Below are 18,664 nucleotides of genomic sequence, written 5' to 3' on the forward strand. Positions count from 1 at the left end.
TAATCCCCTCACTTCGGTCAACATATGTACATTGTGGTATTACATCTATTGTGAATTAAATACTAGTTGTTCTGGCTTATTCTGGAGGAAATGGGATTTTGAAAATATATTCTGGAATATTCTTTTAGGTGTGTTAAAGAACATTTCTGTTTTGTTAAAACATAAACATTTTAGAGAAATGTTTGCAAAGAGTGCATTCAACTTTCCCCATGTATTTATATAATAGACTAGATAAGTAATAATTCAGAACTATATACATTTGAAAAATTATGTCTTTTCAGAGTATTTGTAGGATATGTATTATATGCATCGTAAAGTATACAAACTATACCAAGAGGAACCATATATCTTTCATGCTTTCAACAAATACTAACCTGCAAATTAATATATCTATGAATATGTTTTCATGTTTAAATAGATTTTTTATGAGAATAACTGCTGATACTCTCATAATGGAGGGCTAAGTTATTGGAGTTGATCTTTCTATTTTCCTTCCCATTTAATCTGAGCTAAATTTAAATAGAAGATTGGGAAGCAGTTGAGTACCAGTGATAAAATTATTAATTATCCAGCACCAAAACTTCACTCATTCTTGCAATTCATCATTAAGCTTGCAACAGAATAGTAATATTGTATTAATAGTTTGTTTCTCCTAAAAATAGTTTTCCCCGAAGTTAAATGTATTTGTCATGTTTTCCAAGGGCATGGTTTTCTTTGATGTAAGAATCCTGCTTATTCTGATAGACTGAAGAAGTATAAAATCAGTCTTTTTCCTGAATGTTTTCATGGACATAATAAAATGCATGAAATAAAATTTCTGAAATTTTAATAGCATCCCAAATAGGTAAGAATATAAGCTTATATACATAATTATACTTTTGTAACTGTATCTATGTACAATATATACTAAGATATATACAATAACATATTTTAAGTAGGCAGAATATAATTATTAAGGACATATCGTGTGTATTTAAGAAAAAAATCTATACTTCATTGTGGCTTAGATCTCCAAAGTGTAGAGGAAGGTCAGATAAAATATGACACCTGCACTTGTGATATAGCCTAGGAATGCAACAGTTCTTACTCTCTCACTGACAGGATGATTGAAAGCTGGCTTTGCTACATGAATATTCCTTCACAATGGAACTGAACATTTGCAGCAGAACCCATGTGCTTCCATTCTAAGAATTCTCCATGGACCTTATATTTATGCAACATCAAAGTAGTGAGCCACTGTACAAGTTGAAAACGTTCCTGGTTGTACTAGAAGGAGAGACTGTTACTCTACGTTTAAATAGCCAGTTATCGGGCTGGGAAGGTGGCTCAGTGGTAGAGCGCTTGCCTTGCATGCTCAAGGCCCTGGGTTCGATTCCTCAGCACCACATAAGAAAAAAGAAAAATAAATAAATAAATAGCCAGTTATCTACACTAGCATTAACAAGTCAAGTGCAGTTAGGAAAGAATACATGTGATGACATGAGAGTTCTACAGGTGGAAAGAGCCATGTGAGAAACAAACCAGTCCTGTCAGGAGCATTCTGAGGAAGTAGTGCCAGTGGGAGGGCAGTAACAGCCTGACAGCATTGCAGGGATGACCCTGAATTCAGAGCCTGTCAGGTTCCAGGAGGTGGAACTTACCAGTGCAGGAAAACCAGATCAATCCAATTATGAGTGGCAATCAGATTATTTCTTAAGCACTCTTTGACACTCAGTATTTCAGTAAGAAAAACTTTTCTAAAAGTTAAAATTTTATCTCTCTTGGTGTAACACTGCACTTTGATATGCTAAGAAGGAATAATTAAAAACTGATATTGCCAGCTTTATAATATTAAACTCTCACATTTCCAATTTTAAGAATGAACAGTAATTTCCTACTGAATTTTATAATTCACTCTCCAATGCTCAGTTCATAACTTGTTTCATTCTACAAACGTAGATTGAGGTGTCTTGTAGGCCCACAAAAGTATATTTTAATTAAAGCAATGACAGTGATTTCTAAAGGAACTCTCTAGTGTGTAATTTTGGAGCAAGCTGCAAACAAATCAGTGACAAACTTTTAAACTATATATAGAAACTGCTAACTCCTGGTGGATTTTGGTTGCATGATGATTCAGTATAAGCACATTTGCAAGTTAAGTTCTCACTCTTATCTTGAGAAAAACTACTTGAGTCTAGATTTTCTCAAATGTAATTTAAGATGTCAATAGAACAATAATGCCACAACTTTATCAGTTGTTCCAAGACTAAAAGTGAATGATACAATGTGTGAATGAGTTTGTAATCTATGTGCTTTTGTTTTATGATTATCATCATTATGGCTTTCAAAATAATCAGTCCTTCTTACCCTACCCTTTGTCCATTTTGGAGGGCTGTATCATTCTCTAGGGAGTATATTTCTCATAAATTCTTTCACTAAATTACGGTAAATTATTGCTATTATGAATTACTTTGAAATATTTGTATTAGTGAAGTGTTGAAAGCTAACTACATCTCCAAAATGTTTGCACTCAAATTGTAGTTTGACAGAAAATAACCTCCCACAATATTTTTAGAATTAGATTCTTGTTTATAGGGATGAAACTTGAATCTTTAATCAGGTTCTTTATGTTTCATGGAGTAACTTTAGCTCACAGTTTTTGGTGTCTTGATTTCAGTATCTTTCAGTTTCCATGTGAATTTTCCAGAGTCTCATTAACAAAGAGAAACTTCTCTGTGATTGTCCCTTTTCTCCTTAATGAAGCTTTCTAAATCTCAGCAGTCAAAGGTTTGCTATTTTAGCAGAATTTTATTTTTAATGTTGGGGAGAATTAAAGTTAGAATGAACAATTTAAAATTTTTCCTGTCATATTTAGCAGAGAGCAATAAAATGAGTAGGCAATCAAAATAAATGGGGATACAGAGTGCTGTAGAATTCCTCTCCCTATAAATGAAATGACTTCATTCAGTAACCACCAGAAGTTTCTACAGCGACTGTAGTAGAAGCATTTGCACTTGTGAGGATGCAGAAATCATTCACAACTTATATATACTCCTTAAAATTTTTGTACATTATTCATTCATAAGAAAAAATAATTAATAATTGTTGTATTTCTCTTGAAGCACATATTTTACTGTTGTGGAATTTAGAAAAATAACCTTAAAATTTGCAAAATTGAACCCGGTTACTCCTCACTGTATTCAGAATATAGTTTATCTGTGTGTTTGTTTTAAATGGATGAGAATGAGCCTCAGATATATTTTCTTTTATTTTTAAGCAATGTGATTTAAATTAAATGAACCAAAATCTATAAAATGTGAGACAGGAATATAAGTTATCAGTTATCAAAATGTCACATTTCTGCAAAAAAAGAGATATGGAACAAAAGATGAAATAGATATAATTGAACACCTATTAACCAACATAGACTATTCTGCTTACGTAGAAATCAGATACTTGCCTCCTGTCTGCAGTGAACTCACTGAAGATGAGAACGTGTTCAGGCATCCCTGTAGTTAGAACTGGCTATGCCTTGATTTGTCAAACTCGACACTCTTCATGACATGAACAAAAGTATAAATTACTCTGATGATCTGTCTTCTCATTTGGAAAGTAGGGATTAAAAAATCTTAGTATTTAATAATTGACAAATACAGATTGTGCACTAGTATTTGTCTTAATTGCCTGGACTCCAGACTTTGACTCAGCTCCTGGACTGGCATTCACTTTGCTGGTTGGCCCCATGCTCCCTCCCCACTCTTATCTCACACTCTATGTCCTGTGCTTTGTGCCCTTGGGTTGACCTTCATGTTTTTCTGATTAGACCTTTTCTTTTCTTTTTCATTCGGTTGTGGGCCTTGAACTCTGGGCCTGGGCACCATCCCTGAGCTCTTTAGCTGAAGGCAAGCACTCTACCACTTGAGCCACAGTGCCACTTCCTGTTTTCTGCTGGTTTATTGGAGGTAAGAGTCTCACAGACTTTCTTGACCCTGCTGGCTTTGAACCATGATCCTCAGATCTCAGCCTCCTGGGTTGTTAGGATTACAGGCGAGAGCCACCCGGGCCTAGCTAAGCCTTTTTTTTTTTTTTTTTAACATTTGGCAAAATACATTGAATGTATTAATATCCCAGACTTCTAGGTTAATTTCCTCAAGCGCTTCAAAAGTAAATTACTTTTTCCTCCACAGGAGTTTCTAGAATAAACATCACAATCCACGTGCTATCAGGGCCATTCGTGTTCTATGTGTTAGACTAAGAAGGTCAGCTCAATGTCTTCTGTTTTAGTTCAACCAACAAAACCTTCCACTGCTCCACATGGAAGAGGCCATCATTTACTAAATCAAACTATGAATTGTGAAAGTAGTTAATGTTTAATAGTGCAAAATGAATTGGACACTTAAAAAAGAAAATTTCACTTATAAATGAATTTAACACTAAATATGTCTATTATACCACATTAAATTAAATGTATCTTTAAAAACTTTTTACCAATCACATAAGAGCAACTAGGACATAAAAAAATACACAGTTTAAAATCTATTTAAGATGTTCAGTTAGTGTAAAGTTGTTAAATTATTATCAATGTAAAGAAGAAAGTTATTTTTTTTGGAGTAAAGTCTGCAAACAAGCATGACTTAGAATGTCTGTTGTAAAATGTATAGAACTCATTTGAAATGAAGAAACATATATTTCTTTTTCAAATTTACATGCTTGCAAAGAGAACCCTGAAACAACTCAGAAGCAAAACAGGATTTCTGTCTAGCAATGACCCTCTAGAATTTAGGATCTTTAGCAAGATAGGTTAAAAAGATTTGATGCAGCACAATCTGGAGGTAGTATAAAGAGCAGAATAACTTAAGGGTAGAATTTTTCTATAAAGTACTAGACAATAATATATTTTGTGGGTCATATAGATTTTGGAACACCCTAAAAGTCACCAGAGAGAATATTAATGTGCATTGATCCTTTCCAATACGATTTTATTAACAAAGCAGATTACAACCTGAATTGACATGTGTACTGTAGTATGTTAATTCTTGTCTTCAACTATTGTTTATATACAACTGGTATTGTGATTATTGTCATTATTCTAAGATATCAAATTTCAATGAAACTCTCTTAATGAATATAGGTTAATAAATTGTATAACTAATGACATGATTCCAATTTTGGAATTTTCAAAAAGATCTATTCAATAAAAGATGAGTGGAAATAAATGCATTTTTCATCGATGGTCCATAAGAGTCAACAGAATTAGACTAGCTGGAATGATTAGCAACATATTATTTAAATTCTGTTTCAACAAACTTGTTTGAACGTTAAGATGTTAATTGAAGTCTGAGAAAATGTGTTCTACTGTTATATAAACACCTAAAGTCCTAGATTAAAATAACTAACATTTCTGGTAATTCTCTCATTAGATGCCAAGTAGCTTTGCCTATCATATCATTTTGGAGATGGGTGCAGTGAGGCATAAAGTGACACATGCTTAGGACTTGGCTGGTAGGAGAAATGCCTACTTTCCAACCTAGATTTTTATGACTGTTGAGCTCCTGCCTAGCACTGGACTTATTCTGCTATATACTGTATGTATATACTAAATACATTTCCAAAATGTTTACGTAGGCATCAGTTCTCAATGTAAGCATAAAAAGCAAGGGAAGTTCTTATTAAGACTCTCTCAATGTGACATTGTTCCTTATAAAACAGCGGAGAAACCTTATAGTACAATTCACATATTCAACTAATCAACATCATCATCACTTCTGAAATGGAAGTGATTTAAACCAGAATGAAAGTGCAAGAGGTCAAGAAATAGGAGTTTTTGAAACATTTTTAGTTGAAACATTATCTATGTAGCTAAAGATTCTGCTCACTCCATTACTAGATGCCCTTCATTCTGGACACAGTTCCTAAAAAGCCAAAATACATGACCAAAGACAATTACTTTAGGTTTTTTTTTTTTTGTTACTTCCTAGCATAGTTCTTGAAAAATAAATAAGTAGAATCTAATGTTATATTTTTATTCTACTTAGGCCTAGACTGTTGGTTTAAATTACAGCATCTTTCTTTTTAGACAACGGATTCATTTTTTTATCAAAGCTTTTACAAACTTATTCTTGTTACACAAGTTGTATTCAATCTGAATCAAAGATTGATTTTTAGATATGCCAATATCTTATTGTTCTTATCTACTTGTAACTTGGTTGCCACGGTGATAGGTTCTGATATCACATTTCTGTAGACAATGGCCTGAAATAAATCTTTACATCCAACATATTTATTGGAAAAGAAGATACAAATCAGCTCGAATTTTCTTATTAAATCCGAAGACTGTAAAATGCAACAAAAGACCTAAAAAATGTAATATATAAATATTGCTTTTGCAAATAATGAGCTGTATCATTATGGTGCTATCGCCAAATTTCTGTTAGTCTATTTTTATTATGTCAAAAAATAAGGAGTGGTCAGAAATAAACCCAAGAGATTTTTTACAGAGCTACATTTCTGTGGTCAGCTCTTAAAAGTAGGAAGGACTTAGCCTACATAAATATGTACATGTATGCTTATATTAACATATATGTATGTATCATATATGTGCTTTGAGTTTCTAAGAGATAAGGCATATATGTAAGTGAAACAAACTAAAAAAACACTAGATAGACAATCCCAAGCCCAAAAAATAACCATTTTAGTGAGAAGAAGCAATTTATTGTTTTTAAAATAATATTAAAACCTAAATAAATCACAATTCAAACAAGTAATGTTCGTTTATTTATTTTCATGCCTTTACTGGGGCTAGAATTCAGAGTCTGGGCACTGTCCCTTAGCTTGTTTACTCAGGACAAGTACTTTACCCCTTGAGTCACAGGCTCTACTTCCAGCTGGTTTACTGGAGATAAGCACTTTTCTGCCTGGGCTGGCTTTGAACTGAATTCAGGAGTAGCTAGGATTAGAGGCATGACCCTCTAGTGCCTGACTTAAAAAATATTTTTCAGTAGTTGTAACTGTACTGTTGATGTTTTATTATGACCTTCAAATTTCTGATATTGCTATTCTTTTTTATAAGAAGTTTTTTATTAATAAGTTTTTTATTGTAAAAATACTGTACAGAGGGGTTACAATTACTTGAGCAAGGTAATGAGTACATTTCTTATCAAACATTGTTGCCTCCTCCTTTTTTCCCCTTCCCATCCTGCCTTCCCATCCTCCATTTTCCATTTCCTCTTCCCCCCTAAAGTTCTAAAGTTCATTTTTTGACATAACACCTTGTTCTCCTCATTGTTGTTATTCTTTATAAGATATATTTGATGACATTATTTCAATCTCTAGATGATAATATTAAAAGTATACTGAGTTTTGTTCATGGTTACATGGCAATGGAGAAAAATTAATAGCTATAAACTGTGCACTCCTATACCAAATTAGAATAATGTCATCAAAGAACTTTTAAAGATGTTTTTCCTTTTCACTTAGGTATTTTATTCATTCTTCCCATGATGTAATTAAAACCTTACAAAGATAACTTCATTGTGGTGAGCAATACAGCAGACCAGAGGCAAGAAAATCAACAATGGAGGTTTGTTAGACTAAAATTACTGATGTTAATCAGTAAAGTTGAGACAGTACAAAAGTACAGATTCTAAAATAAGTGAGGCCCCAATTAAAAGTAGCTATTGTTTAAAGCATCAAGTGCCACTGATCACTTTAAATCCCTTTTTAGCTCTTTGTTGTAATTCTTTCTTGATGGCTGGATAAAGTACAAATAAAAAATCTACTGATAAGACTTTTCTTGTGCTATCCTCCATAAGATACAGTGCTTGCATAAAAATAAAACAAAACAAAAAACATAGGCAGGATTGTTTGTTAAGAAGGTTTAGAATCAGCAATTCATCTGATTTTATAGTAAAGATTTCTGACCAGAAGAACACTCTTGTACTCTTGTTGGTTTTAGCACACACACACGTGTGCGTGCCCCCTCACATCAACTGCATATGTGGAGCAGTTGAATTCTAGATTTATGTAAACTATGTTTATCTATAATGTTTGCATTAAGCATGTTGATCTGACTTGTGAACTAAGAGGAAACAGAGAAAGATATTTGTTAATATTGCTGTATTTTGGTGAGTCTAAACAGACAATTTTTAACATATATATATATATATATATATATATATATGTACTTTTAACAAATATACAATCCAACTTTGTACAGTTTGGGTGCATATGTGGAAGGGAAATTACCATGTCACACTCTTCTCAATTTCACCTTGTGCACAAGGGGAGTTTCAGGAAGAAACTAGCAACAATGGCTGTAAACTGCTGAGGGCTGACCTCGAGTCTGTGGTAGTCACTACCAGTGACAAGCTCCACAAATCTCGGAGTGGCTGCAAATCAAACCAGCCTGCCCAGGTGCACAGGGCATGGAAGCCCAGTCACAAATCTCTGTAGTCACACTTATCATACAAGTATCACCATTAATAGTAGCATCTTCCAATGAGAAGGGCAGCAATAAATATTGGGGAGTGAGTATGAAAAACTTTCCCTACGGACTAAATGGCTAGCTAAATATCAATTCTTATAAAAGGTAATGCAAAAGATACATTCCAACTACAAAGGGGCTATATCACCTTTTGGGAGATGACGTTGGAAGCCTTATGTTCATATAATTCTACTCAGGTGTTGTAGGAAGTATTAAATACGAAAAGGACTGTTCTCAATTATAAGTGGAATTAGTTTTGAAAAGATAATTATTTCTAAAGTATGATCTCTTTCCTAGTCTTGGTGTACTTTTGCAAAGTTAAAAAAAAATATGCCCCAAGTGAGCATACTTTACTAAAAAGGAGTGTAATGAACTTGAGTTGTTTTTAATAAAATGAATTTCCAATCTCTGAAAGTTCTGTATGTTGAGGCTGAACTGTAGGTCAGCAGCAGTCTTGACTTTTGTCATTTTGTCACTACATGCACAAAGCTATTCCTTAACTCTAAGGCAATTTTCATCATCTTCAGTGAAAACCATTCTCAGCCTTTCCACAAAATACTCAATTACCTTTGTTACATAAAATTATGATGCTTTCTAAGACTTTCCTTAGATTGTAGCTTTGAATTGACTGATGACACTCTTTGATTGAGAATATGTAAATTTCTGGGATAAATTTGTTTAGAATAAAACACACCCACATACTCAGGATCTACCCCTTTCTCTGTTATTTAAATAAATATAAATCTCAATCTTCTGAGATGCTTTCTGTCCTCTGCCTTGTGTGGATCTCATGCAGTTCCTGTACCTTTCACAGGAGCTGGTAAGGTTATATGAATTGTGTTTGCAAGCTGCTTGCCATTCCACCTCTCATTGAGATTTTCCTCTAGCCTCCACATTCTCTTGTTCCTTCATGAGCAGGTTCTCAGATCCTCAAATATATTCCCCTCCATTTTTTCTTCGTTTCCCAGATTGAAAAACAATCAGACGTTAACTAAATCTCTCAACCATAAGACTCAAAAGTTCTTTCTACACAAACATTTTTATAATTGAATGTTACAATATTGGAAATTAATAATGAGGGTGCAGATTAAGGACAGGGGTTGGAGATTTTGCCTCCTTGCGATCATACCCATTAAAGAGCAAGTCCATTCCAAACTTCAGGTGGCATCAACATCTTTTATGGATGTCATAATATGGCAAAACATTCTGAGTGTTCAATATTTTTTGTCTTTGGTTTGTTCCTCAAGACTTAAGTGTTAAATTAAAAATGTAGGAAGCATTTTACCACAGTGTGAAATCATGTTTACTTTTTTCAAAGCAACATTAAACACATGTGGAATATGAGAAATTATTTACACTGGCCCTTTCAAATGTAAAAATACATGACCTTATCAATTGTCTTTAGCCATTAGTGGGAAAAAACACCAAGGTCAGTGTCAGTAGGGAAGGGCAGATTTTGGACTAACCCAAATCCTGAATTAAGGGCACTGGGTATTGACTGGAGAAACTCACTTCAAAATAAAACCGTGCAAAATCTGAAATGAGAGTTCTTTCAGCTATGTATATTATAACCTTCAGCGAATGACCTAAAACTAAATCAGCACAACTTTTAAAGTATAAAGAAATAGCTAAAAATGCTAAATCTAGCAAAGTCAGACTTATAAAAATACTGAGCAAAATAAGAAATTATTTTTTCTTTGGAAGAAGCATGGAGCCAAAGTAGATAGAATCTACATTTATAGTCCACTTCTTTTTGTAGGAAGTGCTATTATAATTATTTATACCTTTAATTTCCTAAAATGTAGGTTCCCATGTCATATTTTCCTGGGTATGCATATAAAAAACTCAATAAGAGAACCTGCTGTACATTGACCTTTATCTTAATACAAAATTACCAGAACACTGGAGAATTTAGTTCTCTGAAAGAGTAGAGAGGAATCTGTTTTCAAAGTCTCCACAACCACTACAACCTCCCCTCCCCCATCATGTTCCCCATGAGGAAACATGTGGTTCAATTTACATTTGGATTTGTTGATAAGAAAAGGTTGAAGTGTGACATAGGTTTTGCAACTATGTGGAATGGAATGTCACAACTTAAACACTGGGTGGTGATCGCACACTGGGCTGAAGACAGCATGCAGTACCAGCTTTGGCTAGGAAGGGGTAGAGAGAGTAGCAGGTTGGAAATGCAAACTTCATCATCCCGTTAGGTGAGGCCTATGATACTGAGTGGGGTGGAATAGAGGAGAAGGAAAGCATAATTGGCAAACCAAACCAGTAACAACCAATTAAAAACTTGCTCCTACCCACGAAGGGTCCACTCTGGTAGAAGAAATAGGTGGCTATCTATATTTCTACAGCAGTATCTTCTGTTCCTACACCATCAATATCCAATACTCTGTTTAATTTGTGTTTGGATACACAATAGTCTTGTCTAAAAATCCTACTAAGTATGACATCTTTTAACCACTGTTTCACTCCTATAATTTTCCAGAATAAAAATGTTCAACCAAATATTAAATATTCTGGTCCAGAAATCTTACCTTTCCCATCCACTGGGCACCAAAATATATACAAAGTTACCTCACTCTTATTAAATAGGCATTTTAATCAGATCCAGACTCTAGTTTCTTTGCTCTAGAGATTTCCTCTTTGGGATTTTAATCTCCCCAGACCAATCTCTATTTCTTCTTGGAGAATAAGCTCAACTTTAGCCATGTTGAAGATCAAAGCTTAGCATGGCCAAGTCTCATGGAAATTATACTGGAATTTCAGGGGGATAAAGTTAAACTTTTGACTGCTTTTTCTCTCTCCCCATTAATTATATCTTCCTTGTAAGCAGGAACATTGGCTTCTGAATATCATGCTTTCCAGTGTCAGTGTATCTACAGTATTTCATATACTAAATGATCTAACAAATGCTTACTGGATGAATATATTATATGCAAAGAAAATCTCATTTCTAAACCTCCTTAATAATGTATTATGATTGTTGTATGGAAGTTCTATTTGTATTTTAAAATTACTTACATGTTCATTTCAATTTGTGTTGGAGGGGAACCAAGAAGACAGATTGTGGCTAATATTTATTTAGAGTTATATAGAAAATAGGGACAAGTAAAATGTTTTAAAAGATATTAAAGTTTCAACCTTTTTAAAACTGAGCTCTCAATATAAAATATAGACAAAGTGCCAGCATTGGTGGCTCACACCTATAGTTCTAGATACTTAGAAGGCTGAGATCTGAAGATTTGTGGTTCAAAGCCAGTCCAAGCAAGAGAGTCAGCAAGATTTTTTTTTTGGGGGGGGGTCTGGTCATGGGGCCTGAACTCGGGCTCTGTCCCTCAGCTCTTCAGCTCAAAGCTAGCACTCTACCACTTGAGCCACAGTGCCACTTCCGGCTTTTTTCTTTTTGCTTATGTGGTGCTGAGGAATCAAACCCAGGGCCTCAGGCATGCAAGGCAAGCGCTCTACCACTGAGCCACCTTCCCAACCCCAGTCAGCAAGATTCTTATCTCTAATTAATCACCAGAAAACCAAAAGTGGAGTTGTAGCTCAAAGTGGTAGAGTCCTATCTTGCGTAAAAGAATTCAGGAGCAGCACCTAGGCACTGAGTTCAAACTCCATAACTAACAATAACAACTAAATATATGTATATCTGTGTGTATATATATTTATATTTGTGTATAGAATATAGAGTATAGAGAGAGTCCCAAGCATTAGAATTTACAAACCTGGAAACTTCATATAAATTATATTTCATTAAATATTTCCAACATGTCTTCCCAAGGGAGCCAATTATTACTGGGGTTATTTCTTAATCATTAAGAATCTAGGTATATCTGACTTAAAAGTCAAGATATTCTGAAAGGTAGGGAGGTAGAAAGGGAGGAATTTGATGGTTTTGAACAAGTTAATTAAACTTTTTTGGTCTTAGTTTCTGACTTTTACAATTTTATTCTAGACTATCACTAAAGCACTTTATGGCTATTGAAAAAGTGGTATTTTAAATATATATATATATATAGAGAGAGAGAGATGTATAGATCAATGAATATGTATAAGGATATATATATATATATATATATACATATCCTATTTGTATACATATATATATGCTAAAGGAAGTAGATTATATTAGGGATGTAAAAGGATTCAAGAATGATCAATTTTTTGTTTACATATTTGTGCTATTTGATACAATAGCTATGTCACTGCCTTTATACTGAAATAGATTTAATAATTATTCTTAACAAACTATAGCATGTTTAGTGGTGGGTTTACTTAAATCTTTATAATCAGACAATATTTTTCCTTCTTTATCATATCTTAATTTCCAAGCTACCAGTCTTACACACTTTATCTGATAGTCTTTCGTTGCTTAGACTAGATGTTGCTCCTACAATAACCCTATTATATTCCACTGTATATAAATGCATATATAAGCATCTATTATAAAAATGCATATGTGTGCATATACAAGTGTAGTAGAAAGGAGTCATATGATTTCTAGACATGCTTCTACAAACCATGTTTTGAGTACTTGTATTTTCAGTAACTTGAAAGGAAAAATATCTACTGCAATGTATATTAAATATTTTGGAGAGTCATTAATTAATATATAATGGGGGCTGAGAAGGTGGCTCAGTTGTAGAGTGTTTGCCTTGCATGCATGAGGCCCTGGGTTCTATTCTTCAGCACCACATAAACAGAAAAAGCCTGAAGTGGCGCTGTGGCTCAAGTGGCAGAGTACTAGCCTTGAGCTGAAGAGCTGAGGGACAGCGCCCAGGCCCTGAGTTCAAGTCCCACGACTGACCTATATATATATATATATATATATATATATATATATATATATATATATATATAATGTGTTTGTGTGTGTGTGTATACACACACACACACACACACATATAATGGGATTCTCTTTACTATTGTTGTCAATAACAAATAATTTCATTATGCCTTCTAGACTCATATTTCTCAATATGTATAAGAAAAAATTCTAGAATAACACGTCTTAGAAAGTTGATGCAATAATTATGAGTAAAATGTCCTTTATATTGATGGGAATCTTGTTAAAATATTTAAGTACTCCTAGGTAAATTAGAACTCACTAGAACTGATGACCTAAGAGCTGAATGAACATAATATTCTGACAGTAATCTTTGATAATCAGTTAAGTCTTGTTTTCATCCATTGACTTGTGGTATTCTCTGTCTCTTGTGGAGAAAGAAGTTGAATTGATGCTAAGAACTGATATTCTTTCTTCAAACAGCCTTATTTTCTTTCATTTAATTATTCTGGGCATCTTTTCACAGAAGTTGGGAGATGACATGAGACCCATTTGTGTCAGGACATAGATACATCATTCATCTCAAGGAAAAAATGTTACATGTAAAGAAGAATATGTGCTCTGGGATGTAGTTCAGTAGCAAAGTACTTGCCTAGTAGGTGTAACACCCTGGGTTCTATCCCCAGTACCAAAAAGAAAAGAAACAAATACAGTTAAAAACCTCACAAGACAAAAAGAGGACTACATTTGTTTCTTTACGTGAGACAGGGTCTTCTTAAGTATTCCAGACTGGCCTGGAATTCCTCATGTGGCCCAATTGCAGAGGATGTCCTTATGTATTAATTCATGCCCTTAGGATTCATATTTGACAGTTTAATTAAAAGTCATTAGTGGAGTAAAGAGAATCTAGGAAGAGGAAAATATGAACTACAAGTTATTTAGAAACAAGAAAATGGCGTAAAAGCCAGTAAATACCAGGTAGGTATTAAAAAGTTATTTTTACACATTATTAAAAAGTTAAGTTGTCCACGAAGCCTTGCAAACAGTCTGCTTTACAACAAGTAGGCCCGATGCATTTTCTTATTATGAAGATCACAGGTCAGAAGTGTGACCTTGTGGCCCTTTTATTTCCACATGATAAATAAATACTAATTTTTCATGACCATAGATAACTGGCCCCAAATATAGAACAATAGGTCTCAAGAAACTAATAAAACTTGAAGATTGATTTAAAACAGACACCTACAAACAATCCTTCCCTCAGAAAACATTAGTTTATAATAAATGACTATTAATAAAGACATTAATCATGTGACAAAGACCATATATATGTATTTATAGCATATATACATACATATGCGCATATCTAATGCACTAATAAATGTACCAATCTACTAAGAATTGATACAAAAAGTTAGAATTCAGTAAGTACAGATGTAAGTCATACCTTAAATTCCTCCAAGATTTTGTAATTTTTTCCATGATATTCACAAAAGTTCTTCACTTCTTTGCATTCTGGACAGCATCCATTGTGTTCCACTTTAGTACACTTTGGGTGAATTTTAGGGCATTCTGGCTGGTCACAAACAGGTCCATCTAGAGCACAGACACATGGACAGTTGGAATGCCCTGGGAAAAAACGTTCTCCCAACTTGTATACAAAGCCGCTGTCATCCACACACCCTTTCCCTCGATAGTCATCAAAGATCAGATTGTCATTACTGGAGGTCTGGTCACCTTCATCAGCAGGATAGTCTTCATGACTGATGGCAGCAGAGGTGACCAATCCAGGGATGACCAATAGAAGTATGCAAGCTTCATGAATATGAAGAGCCATCCCCCTCCTCAAAGACTTCTGGATGTACTCCTAATATTATATATACTCAGCTCCTTCCATGGGAATACAAGAGGGGTAGGCTGAAAATAAATATTTAAAAATAATTTGACATATATAGAAAGAGAAATATAGATTCATTTAAGCCCTTGTTTGCTTGGGTTCAATTCAGAGGATAATATATCCTCAAGTAGACTAAATTCATGCAATGGTTTATATTTACTGTGAATTTTTCATAGTTGGCCCTCACAAAATATGCTTTAAAATTTTGTATTTGTGGAGTTATTTTACAGAGGAACCTTGAACTTGAATTTACCTTTAGATTTTAAAAGGTCTGGCTTTTCCTAAATAGAAGTTTTGCTGAGCTTCAAAGGGTGGTTATAAGTAGCTACTGACAAGCAGTTCCAGAACATTTGGATTTTCATCCTCTTCTTTAAACTGGACTTGTCTAGTGGTGATATATGTGTTAAAAAAAAAGGCATAACACCAATCATTGGATGTTTTAATTGAGATGGAGCTAGTATAAATGCTTTCCTACTTTTTATACCCATAAATGAAGAAAGACACTAATCTCAACATGAAGTACTCATTTCAGTCAACAAGGAAATAAAAATATCTTAAATGTTCTATGGTGAATTAGAGAATGATTTAGAACAAATAATACAAGAGAGCTTCATCTACTCAACCCAGTTTTTAAAGACAATTTTATTTGTATTACTGTCCACATTTCTGTTTTACTCAGGAGGTAAGCGCCTAGTGGGCAGGAAAGATCTATGAATTTTTGCACAGCCAGGCAATTTAGCATTTGTGTCATGTAACTTTGTGTAATGTAAATAATGAGTTCATTATTTCCATATGCTATAATCACCATTTATATTCTTGAAAACATAATTCTTTTGAAGTGCCAAACTATTTGTATTTAGGCAATTGGCACAAAGATGGTAATATAAAAGAATTTATTGAAGTTTCATTAGGTAATAATGAAAGCATTGTCATGCATAGAGTATATACTTTGATAATTGGGTGAAATTAACTCTTATAAGCCTCACCTGTTATTCCTGTTTGGTGTGAAAGTCTTGTTACTGGGGTCTTATTTACATAATAAGAGTAACTAACTCAAACTAAAACTCTTGAGAAACTGTTACTTTAGGGAATAATAGATGAGGAAATATGTTGTAAAATATTTGTGTAGTTAAAATGTTTGTCTGATATTGGCTTCTTGCCAGTATCACTAAGATGGTATATAGGACATCCTCAGATGTATAAATGCCACTCATTGGTTTATTTTCAGAAACAATGACAAACCACATTCTTCTTAGGCTAACATACACAGAAGATAAAATTAAATATGACAAAGGTGACATTAGGAAACTTCATAAACTATGAGATTGTATTTACATTTTAAGTTAGATATGCAAATTCTAGTAATAGTAAAATGGAAGGCAGTATATTCATGTGTTCTTTTCAGAAAAATCTGATATCAGAACTCCAGTATTCTCTGATATTAGAATTATTTTGGGGTGGGTAAAGATAAAGGAGATAGATTTCTCTTAAAATATGTCAAAAATAATGAGTCATGACAGTCCAAGAAAATGCAAACCTATAATTCTGCTTGAGAGCTGGAAGCTCTATTTGACAAAGCATTTTTTCTTCTAAATTACTGAAGGGGGTCACAAACATATGAGAAGCTTCTGAAAAAAGCATAAATATATTTAACTAATTAAAGCATGCATTTGTACACCTGTTTTATATTTAGAAAGTTTATCCTGGAAGGAAAGGGAGCAATGTGACTCATAATATTCTAGCATCATCTATCAATACATGCGGGCAAGCAACATAAAATACACATATGATTCTGCTTCAAAAGGACACAGAGAGAAAACGATCTCTTTGTAAGCCACAGGTAGGCATAAATGTGTCAGGTTATTATGAATATAAACTTAAAGGTCAAAACGAGGGTGGGATATCTACTTTTTATGAGCATGAAACATTGCTTTAAATGTGAAATACATTTTAAAATCTGCATGGACCAACCAAGATTTTCTTCTTAATATAATAAAGTTCTTAGGCTATTTTAAAAGCCTTCTTTATAGCTGAGCTACTCCAGTAAGATTTAAAATACAATTTCAGAAATGAAACCTCAGAGGTATCCAATAACATGTTTATCAGAAGATTATTTTTTAAATAAGAAAGCACACAACGGTTACACTGAGGGTCACTTTCAGATAAACTTTCCCTCCCCACCCCATATTGCTACATATGATTTTAAAAGACAGCATCTATTTCTTTGAGAAAGCAAACATAACTCATGTCATAAGAAACACTTACCTATTCACCCTGGAAGTGAATGGTGGAGGTGGCGGGGGTGGGGGGTGGGGGGGTTGTCACAGACCAACCTGAACTAAAAGGTCAGGTATGTTCTTAAGACAGCAGTTGCTCTTTAGTCCTCCCAAGAATACATGTTTTCAGGCATGAATTAAAAGCAATCCATTCTCTTTACCTCCCATTTCAAAACACAATCCAGATGCAGTCTCCCACCCTTCCAGAGAGAAACACAGCAAATACACACATAAGAAAAAAAAATGCTGTGGACCTGTCTTCAGAATTCAAAGCAAGAAGCAACGCTGGTCCCGTAGACATCCAGAAACCAATAGCAGAATCATGTTGAACTTATTTTTAGCTTTTTTTTTCCTCTCTTAGATCCTTCTATGAAATTTCCTTGCTGATTGCGCCTCCTCCACACATGGGCTCACTTACAGAAGGTTTGCTACGGCAGTAGAGGTGATTTGGCTAGGCTCTGAGGATCACAGACAGCAACAGCATACTGTAGCTTAAAGCCAGCTCTGCCGCCAATACCATCAGCATCGTCCACAAGATGTTGCTTGGATCCCTTGTTACACCGCAGGAAAAGAGAAAAGAAAGAAATAAAAAAGAAAAAAGAAAAATAAAAAACTAACTGTGGGCGCCAAAGGAGAGGAGCAACTTTAGCCGGGCTTCCGCATCACTGAGAGCAGTTTTCAGACTGCTGATGTGTGCTTCTCATTCTGCCGGCAGCCGGGAATTCCTCAGCACCACGGACAGCGCCAACAACTGGCTTCTGAGTCCAGGCTGGTCGAAATCCCGGAGCTGCTGCTATAGCCCAGGCTGGAGTGTTTTTCTAAGCAGTCGCGCTTTATACAGCGGACGCATGCATTAGGAAGAGGAGAAAGCATTCTACGTGAGACGCTGATTTGCATTGAAATTACAATACACTTGAAAATTTTTTTGTAATTATACCTAATGCATCCTTGGATGGGCTGCAGAGATGAAAGTTCCGGAAGAGCCTCCCATTTAGATTTAAGCCATCTGCAGTCCTTGATTGTTATTAATAGATAAGCATAATCACTGTCAAAGAATCAGTGGAAATGAATGCTTGCTCCTTTCTCTTTGACCCTTTCGTGGCAGAAAGACTGTCTTCTGTACTACATAATTCAACTTTGAGTCTTCTGGCAGCTTGAATTTGATTTTTAAAAGAGGAAAAAAAAAGTAGCTGCGTTTTCCTGCAGTTTGTTCTCTAACATTAAAAATCAATCCC

At 34.3% G+C, this 18,664-nt stretch overlaps 1 protein-coding gene across 2 annotated transcripts in view; it reads right to left on the reverse strand.

Annotated features, from left to right (window-relative positions):
• Nucleotides 1-18,117, reverse strand: part of Vwc2l (von Willebrand factor C domain containing 2 like) — a 150,401-nt gene extending 132,284 nt beyond the window's left edge. For both annotated transcript variants that reach the window (XM_070017779.1, XM_070017788.1), the window contains exons 1-2: nucleotides 17,419-18,117; nucleotides 14,704-15,173 (exon numbers count right to left, since the gene is read on the reverse strand). In XM_070017779.1, coding sequence (XP_069873880.1) covers nucleotides 14,704-15,093 — 390 coding nt within the window. In that variant the 5' untranslated portion in view covers nucleotides 15,094-15,173; nucleotides 17,419-18,117. The remainder of the gene's footprint in view (nucleotides 1-14,703; nucleotides 15,174-17,418) is intronic.
• Nucleotides 18,118-18,664: the final 547 nt, after the last annotated feature.

The sequence above is a fragment of the Dipodomys merriami genome, unplaced genomic scaffold (genome assembly GCF_024711535.1).
Source record: "Dipodomys merriami isolate MVZ:Mamm:240054 unplaced genomic scaffold, mDipMer1.0.p SCAF_1, whole genome shotgun sequence".
Taxonomy (NCBI): Eukaryota; Metazoa; Chordata; class Mammalia; order Rodentia; family Heteromyidae; genus Dipodomys; species Dipodomys merriami.